Source organism: Drosophila innubila, assembly GCF_004354385.1.
Source record: "Drosophila innubila isolate TH190305 chromosome 3L unlocalized genomic scaffold, UK_Dinn_1.0 0_D_3L, whole genome shotgun sequence".
NCBI lineage: Eukaryota > Metazoa > Arthropoda > Insecta > Diptera > Drosophilidae > Drosophila > Drosophila innubila.
In genome coordinates this window covers 26,472,697-26,483,119 of record NW_022995376.1, presented here as the reverse complement: position 1 = coordinate 26,483,119, position 10,423 = coordinate 26,472,697, and the positions used below count along the sequence as shown (strand labels likewise).

The 10,423-nt window shown below is 35.6% G+C and overlaps 2 protein-coding genes across 2 annotated transcripts; one reads left to right on the top strand and one right to left on the bottom strand.

Annotated features, from left to right (window-relative positions):
* The first annotated feature begins 157 nt into the window (after positions 1-157).
* On the top strand, positions 158-8,415 carry LOC117789256 (zinc transporter ZIP5). The gene is made up of 5 exons (XM_034628368.1): positions 158-488; positions 4,295-4,571; positions 6,404-6,700; positions 6,761-6,799; positions 6,853-8,415. The coding sequence occupies exons 1-5, from the start codon at positions 351-353 to the stop codon at positions 7,821-7,823; spliced, it is 1,722 nt and encodes a 573-aa protein (XP_034484259.1). The 5' UTR covers positions 158-350; the 3' UTR covers positions 7,824-8,415.
* On the bottom strand, positions 8,305-9,809 carry LOC117789260 (39S ribosomal protein L39, mitochondrial). The gene is made up of 5 exons (XM_034628371.1): positions 9,632-9,809; positions 9,175-9,496; positions 9,012-9,112; positions 8,514-8,956; positions 8,305-8,377 (listed from the first exon to the last, which is right to left on the bottom strand). The coding sequence occupies exons 1-5, from the start codon at positions 9,702-9,704 to the stop codon at positions 8,318-8,320; spliced, it is 999 nt and encodes a 332-aa protein (XP_034484262.1). The 5' UTR covers positions 9,705-9,809; the 3' UTR covers positions 8,305-8,317.
* Between the last annotated feature and the right edge of the window lie 614 nt (positions 9,810-10,423).

Genomic DNA, 10,423 nt, shown 5'->3' with positions numbered 1-10,423 from the left:
CCAAAGCTCTTATCTTATCTATATCTAAGCCGATTGTAAACTGGCGAGAAAAGCTTTGCTAAGCTTATTTAAGCTTCAGCAAGTGATAAACAATTAAAACTTTGACGAGTAAACCGTGTAGCGAGAAGGCGACTCGACTAGCGATCAGTATAAAAACGGCGGCTACGCGAAACGGTCGATTAAAGACCGTCAAACGGGATCAGCATCGGTATCAGTCCGCTTTAAATTAGCGGGAATGATCATAGAGGCGTGAATTATATACGAAAAGCTGCCAAAAACTTGTGTGTCTAGTTGAGAGTAAAGAAAGCTTAGTTTATAGTTTATCGAACTTATTTGGATAACCATTTGATATGGCGGTCAAAGAAGTCGCAATCTACTTGCTCATCGGTTCGGTTTGGTTGACTATGACAAACGCATCCACGGAATATAATCGTTATGTGACGCAGATATTCCGAAAGTACGGCAGTGGAGATACCATTAGCTTTGAGGTAAATACTATTCTATTCTCAAATATTTAGTTAAGTTAAGTTTAAACAACCCTCAGTAAAAACTCGCGCTTCGTTGGCCCCAAACTTTAAAAAATGTTTGTCAGCATTTGACAAATGTTTTTTTTAATTGCCCAAATATCGTTCAGCCTAATGATTTGCAATATTTGTACATTTGGACTACATGTCCAATCACACAAAATTATTTTAAGTTTCCCTAATATTTACGACAACTATGGTTCTGAAAGAAACAGACAATTTGAGGCCTCCTTTTGCAAAAGCAAACAAACAAGATTTAACTTAAGAAACGGATCCACAATGGACAAAGTTAACAGTCCTAATAAGTAGTTAGTAATCTTTATGTTCATACTATGATACGCACAACATTTTATTATTGGCGGCGGACGTCAAGTCGCACCATTATTTAGTCAGACGCAGTTGATGTCGTCTTAGCGTTAACTTTGTCATAAATTTAATCAAAATCTTGACGTGCTTTTATCTCGTGTAGAGCGCAAACATTGCAATACACTCGCTCTTTGTACATCTGTCTGTAAATACAAATGGGGACTACGATGGATGAACGAAGATGGCGCTGGTTAAAGAGATCTGATCTGGATTTAGAGGGGCAGATATATGTAATACTATAATCCCGACATACTTTGCATTATGTGATATATGAGTTTTGATGAAAAGATTACGGCACAAAATAGGTGAAATTATCGAGATAAATGCTATTTCAAAAAGATCAAGCTCTAGAACAAGTCGACTCACCTTATACCACATACCCTGTAAACATTCGTTAAGTTAAAGCACGGATTGGACTTAATTTAAATATTGTATTGGTTAGTTTGCAATTTAATAAATATTTTTAAGCTTGTTGGCCTATGACATAAATTTTCATTATTTGACAGTAAAGAAACCACTTATACAATTTTAATCGATACATTAATTAAATAATGGTAATTTAAAAATCAACCAATTCGGCTCTAAATTAAATTAAACTTTAAAAATGTATTCAAAATCAATAAGAACATATTTAAGTGAGATCTATTGGAAGTTAAATGATATGTAATTCTTTTTTAAGATAAAATAAAATAAGAGAAAGCATTTTCACTTTTATGCTTAGTTTGTGAATTTGTGCTTTCACGGTCACATTTCATAATTTTACTTACTATATGTATGTAAATAAACAAGTGAGGCAACAGTCGTTGACCATATTTTATCATACATACTCTCGTACATATATGTACGTGTATGGACTGATATGTGAATGCTTGAATGCTTTATGGGAATGCAAACACCCGCCATATACTCGTAAACTATGCAGACCAGTCCAATTTGCATTACCCGTGCGTAAACGTCTCCGGCGACACTACGCAATTCGTCCGTACATTTAAATGACGGGCTACTGAAATTTTTGTTTAAGCTCGGAACGCATGCGGCATGTTAACTAACATTAAGTATGTCTAAGCTTCGATCCCCATCTCAATTGATAGACCGACGCGTGTCCCGGTAACTGAAAATACATATGATGACGAGTACCCGATTTCAATGGCACATTGCGAGTTCTTGGCATAGAGCAGTCGTATGCTGAATGAAAGTAAAACCTTGGCAGGTTCAATGGAATCGGTCTCATTATAAACCGTATCGTTGTTACCTTTCTGATTCTCTATAGTTTTATTTTGTTTTCTTTGTTCATTTTATGGATGGAGCGCGTGTTTGTTTAATTTACCGAAATGGTTCCCCAACCACATCTAGGAGTTTATTTCGAAATTAAATGAAGTAATGAGTGTGCAAGTAATTGGCAGTTGGATTGGGATTCCTCCTTGTTAGAGGCTTACAACCGGTAGCCGTCATCTATTGACAGACGGAGCACACGCCCACACGCCCTCGTGAATAGACAGCCGCTGTCAAGACAATTAGATTTGTTCCCAACCCCAATCCAATTGTCATCAATTAATATGTACGTGGAGGCATGCATACTAATAATCATACATCGCGATGTATGTAAATATAATTGTTTTGTTCGGTGACAAGTAAATCAAGTAATTATCTGTGGGATTTTCGCTCGTCTACGTTTAACACGTGACCAGGCACAAGCGCCGCCGCTTTAAGTATATAGATCTGCTTTTACACCTGAACAAATGTGGCAAATATTAGCAGGTGCCAATTAAATTGATTGCCAAAGAACTTAGAGCATCAAAAACCTCCTTAAAATGGGTCAATCCTGAGGAGATACTTCAACATGTAATGGAAAATGCCCCACGGTCGCAAAAGTACAAAATATAAATTTCTCCCTCGTTTTTTTTGTGATTTAATAGCTCTATGTTTAGGGCAAAAAATGGGTTTAATCGAGTATTGGTTTTCATGATGACAGCAATAAGCATGTGGTTGTGAACGTAGAACATGAAAGTCGAGTTTAGCTATAAATAAAAATTAAAAATTCTACAAAACATAATAAGGGCCGGTTTTTCACCGTCTCCTTAAATTTTATCAAAGAGATATATTCAAATTTGATATTAATTTCTTAACACTTTACGTCAAAATATCTCTGATATTGTTTTCAAACCCCTTAAATAGACATAGAAAAACGGGGCCTAAAGGCCTATTAAAGAGAATTAATATAGCTTTTTATTGAGGTTTTGAATAAATAAAATTTTTCTATACATTTGCCCGATCTTTAACAAATTTGACTTTCAAAATTAAAGATATGGTATTGTAATATTTAATATTATAAAAAGATAAGAAAACACTAATGAAGCTTAAAGCAGGGACCAAAACTGTTATAAGGAATATCCAAAAATATCACTTTTAATGGCTATATAAGGACTTTGATTTTATAAATACAAATTAATAGTTACTTTTATTAAAAAAAAAAAACATTTAAAATTATTATTATTTTTATTTTTATTTTACTAGTCTATTGTAAGTCTTCCAAGTCTTTTTTGATGAATAAAATAAAATAATACAACAATTGGTTCCCTTTTATCTGCACCAACCATGGAAAAATTATCCCCTATAACATAAAAAAAAGTACTGAAGTATGTAGTTGGAAAAACAGAAAAATATTTTTTGAATCAAAAAAAAAATAATAATATTTGAATACGTTTACAAATTCACTAGAAAGAACTTAGAACTTAACTCCTATCCTTAATTATATATTGTTAGTCCTATTAAAGAATGCCTTTTCGCATACGAGATTAAAAAATAATATATTCAAGAAAATGTATCAGGTTATCTAAACTATTTTATAAATTTAACAATGTTGCTTAAAAAATTAAATAAGATTAATGTATAAACTTAAAAAGTTTATAGAAATATTTTAGATTTTACTGTTGTAATTTTGAAATTGTTATCTTGATTACAAGCGGAGATATTGACAAAGACTCTTATTTAAAAGTTTTCAAATTATAAAAGTCTTTAAAGACTTTTATTTTATCTCTCAAAAATAAAAGTCTTCAAAGTCTTGAAGGACTTTTATTCAAAAAAATTTCAAAAACTCTTATAACAGATTAATAAAATAAAAACAGTACTCAATTTTAATTAATATTAATCACAAATAATTATTAAATGTGATTAAATCAAGTCTTTAAATAACCATTAATAATGATTGTATTCTTTATAACTCAAATAAAAGTTTATTAGCTGTTGGCAGAGACATTAAAATATGTAACTAGAAATTTTATTTGAGTAAAAGTTTGATCACATAATTTTTGGCAGTAGTTGACCATTCTGTTTAAATGCCCATATTTAAATGATTAAAGTAATTGTAAATAAAATAACTATTGTTTTATTATTTTTTTAATTAGGGTCTTGAACATTTAATGCACAGCTTAGGGCTGGGGAACATAAATTTCGATGCTTCGCACAACATTGAGGAGCACCGACCCCAGGGTTACAATTACTCCAACGAGAAAATAGTGGATATACAGTCTGGCAATATTGAACACCCCGTTGAGGTTCAACTGTCCAGCCATAACTTGGAGAACAATCCAGTCAACAACACTAAGCCCAGCAATATTTCCAGATCTGATGAATTTCGCGAAATGCATGATCCCAAGCATCGGCATACGCGGGAGAGCAGTGGTAAGTTGATATACATTGATTATGTGTGCTTTGACATTCCAGATATATCTTTATTCCAAGAATATAATCTTATGAAATGATAGACCAATATAATATACTTAAAACCTGTTTACATCATGATAAAACTGTTTTGCTTATGCGATTATTCAGATAAGCTTAGTGCAGCTAAGATATGAACATTATATTTACATACATATGTGTATATTGCACAAGATTTTGAATTGAAATTACTTTGGCGGTACAAAATCACCTACATGCATTTAAATCGGACATTGAAATAGATGCGTATCTGATAAAATATAAAAAAGACAAATTTTATGTGGAGCTTCACTCCGAAAAGTTAGTAAATAGGTTAACTAACATCAATGCAGTAAAAATTTACTTAATTTAGTAGGTTCACTAGGAATATTCTGTCAAACTTATGAAAAAGAACGTCAAAGTTTTTAAAAATCCGTAAGGTCAGGCTCATTCATTTAGACTTTCAATAAAGAAAATTGCAGAAATCGACGATTTTCAAGAAAAACAATGTGTGTGCACTTATGACCAAAATGTTCACACTATTATTTATTTAATACTTCCTGAAGCTGCAAGTAATTAGACTTATAATTGAGTGCTTCAGTCCCAATAATTCAGTCGTAATAATTAAACTAGAAACAATAGTTACTGACAAATAAAATAAAAAACAAAAACAACTGGAAATTATTGAATATAACATTAAATTACGTTTGACTTACTATAACTGACTTAAACTAAACAAGTTCACATGTGTAATTACAAAATCACTCGTGGGACGAATTTGTCTTCAAACGAAATCCTCAACTTTAGCCCGAAAACAGATCGCCCAAAGAATATACTTAAGTCCTGTTGAAACAGTGATAAGAAGATTGTTTTGCTCCAACGATTGTCAAGATAAATACAGTTAGTGCAGTTGAGATAGGCAGACATATTAGTTTTATATATATTTAAAATCACCCGTTGGAGAAATAAGTATGTATAAAATGCCAAGGGAATGAGGGAACAAAACGAGTAAATTGATGCTAAAATGACAATTATAAATTGGCCTCTACGCTACTATCTTTATTTTCTTAAAAACTATTGTACTACTATTGTATTGTCATGGTGTTCACCTTTCTTTGCTATTGCTATGCCTCAGGCAGATTTCCACAAAACCCAATTAAGTGTCTTGTTCCTTCTTTGTCGTTCTACTCGTACATGCATACATGGAGACTGGGGACGGATGGCGATATTGCCCTCAATTGGCTACTTCAAGTGCAAGGCAAATGCGACAACTTATAGCAGCTTATCAATTATATTGTGTTGTCATCCACATAATATAATATTGCAATATGGAAGCTAAATGTGGATTATCACACACGTTTTATCAATTCCTAAATGATTTCCCAATACCAAATCAAGCCAGTTCCTAATTCTAGGAAAACCTGAGCTAACTATTGACATAAACTATCTGCGAATTTAGGCAGTAAATACATACAATATTACAATTGTATTTAGCACTTTCGAAACAAAGGAATTTGGTTTATGAGTATGCAAGTACGGAAGTAGTCAGTATGAGGTGATCTTTATATGTCGTTCTATTTGCTACACTCGTTTATAATATGGATGCGGAAAAGAAAATCTGAATAACATGTTCAGTTTGTTATTGGCCACATTCTAGGATTACCGCTAATGCCTCTGTTAACTGACATATAACGAGCCATAAAGATAGAGAGACGGTTGAAACTTGTAGACTCTTGATGAGTGTTGATAAGTCGACTATAGCTGAACTATAGAAGGTTCCAAGTATCCAATATTGACACACCTCTTTCTTACAGTTTCCGCAGACGGTAAACGAACGCCTGCAGCCTTGTGTCTTTCACCAAAGTCACTGCTCTCTTTGATTGTAAATCACGATGATCTGCACACAGATTCACTGTATGAACGGATAGCTAAGACAGGCAATCATAATTCGGAAGAGGAGTACAACGAGTTCATCAACAGTGTGCTTATCACGCCTAATGCATTTCTGAAGCTCTGCCCCGCCCTCCTCTCACAGATCGACAATGGAGTTTGCAGACAGCCGGCACAACCACATAATGATCATGATGAAAAGAAAGACAAGATTTGGTATGGTAAGTTTATAGAGAATAACATCGATTTGTAACATCAAATAACCTCTGCTAACTCCACAGCCTGGATTTACGCCACCATCTCAATGTTTGTGCTCTCAGGTAAGGGTCTTTTCATTTAAAGTTCCGGCAAGTTGTAAATGTTTCCATTCAAGCCTGCGGACTGCTTGGAATCCTGCTGGTGCCACTTATGAAGACGGTCGCCTATCAGGAAATCCTCAAGTTTCTGGTCGCCATTGCGGTGGGCACATTGGCCGGAGATGCATTTATGCACTTACTCCCGCATGCGCTCTTTAAAGAGGAGAAACACGAGCATGCAATGGATACTCTGAAACTGACGGCAGCCGATAATACCCACAAGCACAGTAATGAGGCCGCGCTCTTGTGCGGATGTGCCTTTTTAGCAGCGCTCTTTATGTTTATGTTGGAGAACATTATTCCACTGCTGAAGGGCGATAAGCACGGACATGGACATGGACATGGTCATGGTCATGGTCATAGTCATAGTCACAGCCATTCGGAGAGGACACAATCAACACAGGAGGCACCTGCTTCTCCTCCACGTGAGTTGAGTGTCATGCTGAATGAAAAGAAACTTGACAAGAAGTCGCCAGATGCTCCATTGACACCGATCGCATTCATGGTCATCATTGGGGATGGATTGCACAATCTCACCGATGGACTTGCCATCGGAGCCGCCTTCGCCAGTGATCCCGTAGCGGGACTAGCCACAGCTATTGCCGTCCTGTGCCATGAACTACCCCATGAACTTGGTGACTTTGCGTTGCTCTTGCAGACTGGAGTCTCCATACGTCGGGCAGTTTACATGAACATAGTCAGCTCGGTGCTGAGCTTTGTGGGAATGTCCATTGGCTTGTTACTGGTCGGTATCGGGGATGGCATGACGCAATGGATCTATGCGACGACAGCCGGTTCCTTTTTATACATTGCCTTTGCGGATTTGGTACCCACAATGAGCGTTGCTCATTATCCAGAACTGGCGCGTGATCCAAAGAGTATATTTATTCAGATCTTAGGTATTTTCTTGGGCGGTGCAATAATGTTAGTTATTGCTCTCTACGAGCATGATTTAGAAGGTATATTCAAAAGCTTTGGCTCATATTAGATGCACCTTGAATTGCGACAATGTGTAGGGAATCTCAATGAAAAATACAAGCTTAAAGTCAATTACAAACAAAATATAATTTGACTGAAATTTCACCTATTATTTAAACTTATCCACTTGTACAGTCAAATAGAACAAAACACAAATACACATTGTTGGAAACGAAACTAATTGATATATAAATATGTATTAATGGACTTGCATGAGAGATACTATTTTATTTCAGAAATAATAGAAATGGAAATTGTTGTGCATAAGCCATTTATGTACAGAAAATACATAAATTAGAATCTAAATATGTGTATGTATTTCATTAAAGTTACAATTATTAAAATTAAAATTGTATTTTAGCTGATAAGAGTCCGACTTTAAGCCCATTTAGTGTAAGAAATTGATCTTTAATGATTTATATGTGTTGTAACAATTACTAGATACTAGCCTTATATATTTAAGAACCTCGTGTTAATGGAAAATTCTTAAGTTTTTTTTTAGATTTAAGATAACTGCATTTGTTGTTGTTCCTCAAATGGTTCATTGGGCAAACGGGCAGAATTCTGTAATATCCAATAAAGTGAATCAGTATAAAAGATTTCAGTTCGAAAGAGTACTCTCATTTGGGTATATAGAATATAGAAATTTCCCTCAGTTTTTTAGGTTATGGGATACTAATAGCAGTCAACGCTTACTTACCAATTTCTGCGAACGCTGTTCTAATAGGCCATAAGCAAAGTGGTTCAATGAAAACCCGGTTGGCAAAGCTACGCCTTGCAATCGATAGTATGCGTCTGACGATCCTTCGTTCGCAATCTTATGTGCCGCAGAAATGGTGCATTTGCCCAGGAACCGGGTAGATGCCACCATAGGACCACGTGAAATATCAATGTGCTCGCCCAAGCGGTAAAGAGTCACACGGCTCTGGTTTTGTTGTGCAATACTGGGCAATTGCTCGCTTTTATAATGTGAGTCCTTGAACATTTCTTTAGCCAGCTCTTGGTCCACTTCCAAGCGCTCAATTTTCAGGTCTTGTGCTGCCAGTTTGACCATTTCAGCCGAAATCGCCCGCATTTCTGCTTTAGTTGGTACCCAGTTTTGAGCGCCAAGAACAATGTCGTGTACAAAACTACCGGATTTGACTAAAAAGAATGGTAGGTTAATGATTGTCGAGAGAAAGCCTAGACTATGACTTACTATTTGGGCCAGGAAAACTGTGCAGCTGTAGATTCGCTTCGTCCTTGAAGGATCGTTGTAAAGCAGCGCCCAGCATAAAACTGCAGGTGCGCCAAAAGGCTCTAGTACATAAAATTGAATATATTCAATTAACTGATCAGTTCTATATGTAGCACACTCTCACTTGTTGACAACGTGTGGCTCCGTCACATTAAAATTTAGGAGCTGCAACGTGCAGGACTCCTGCAGTGGTCTGTGCATATCCCAGGGTACACTGCCGTCAATCAGCGCCAGTGCGGACCTTTTGCAATGTCCCTCGCTCAAATGTTGTGCGCAATTGTATGGCGTTGATATCTGGTTGTTCATCACCAACGTCACATCCTCGGGCAATCCCAGATAACGCACTTCGATCTTCTCAACGCGGCCGATGGCATCCCGCTGGCGTCTTTGCTCCTGATTAAATAGTTCGTTTCGTGATTTCAACGAAGCACTGGCGCTACTGCTTGCTGTCAATAACATACATTTACATATTACTATTTTCATTCACAAGTTGACAAATATCCAATGGCAGTAAATACCACCGGCATTACATAAATGCGCCGCATGGAGAGTGAAACATGAATTTATTAGTGAACACTTACCAATGGCGCGGTGTTGCTGCATTTGCCTTAGGACGATGCAGTATTTTTTATACAATTTTGTTGCCGCAGCCATCGTTACTTTCTTTATCACAAGTTATTGTGTTCCAGTAGAAATACAGGAGAATTAAATTATCAAAGAATTAAACAGCTGTTATGCACAGAGGTTGCCACGTGGCAGAAAAATTTTATCGTTTATTTGAACGTTGCCAGACCCAGAAATCGGATCTAGAACTTATATCATATTTGGTTTCAATGCTTTTTCTCAAAATGATCCTTGCGGTCAGATTTAAAATTTTTAAGCTAGAAGATTGAAAATATTTGCAGAAATTGGAATTTTTGATATTTTTTTAGAATTAAATTCGTAACTTCTGTACCACAGGGGTGATGAGCTCGAAACATTCATGGAATCATTCACCTTTATTTTTATCTCATTCGATTTTTATTAGTTTACTAATTATTGATTTTTAAGAGAATGGTTTGCTGTTTAAATTTGTGAATAAATCGCGCGCCATTTCGTGATTTTTCAAACCCGGTCACGACGTGACTCGAGTCACTACGACACTTTTAGCTACAGTGGCATTCATCATTAATTAGACTGACAAATCGCAAAATAATATGATTGTCTCTAGGTTGTAAAATTAAAAACAATTAAAAATGTTATTAAAAATAATCTGCATATTTCTGTAACGCTGAAAATACTATTTTAAGTAGCAGTTACAATTATTTATGAATCACATACAAAACAAATTTTAGGGCTTCTTTAGACAGAGCCGATATACGTTTGTTATCGAT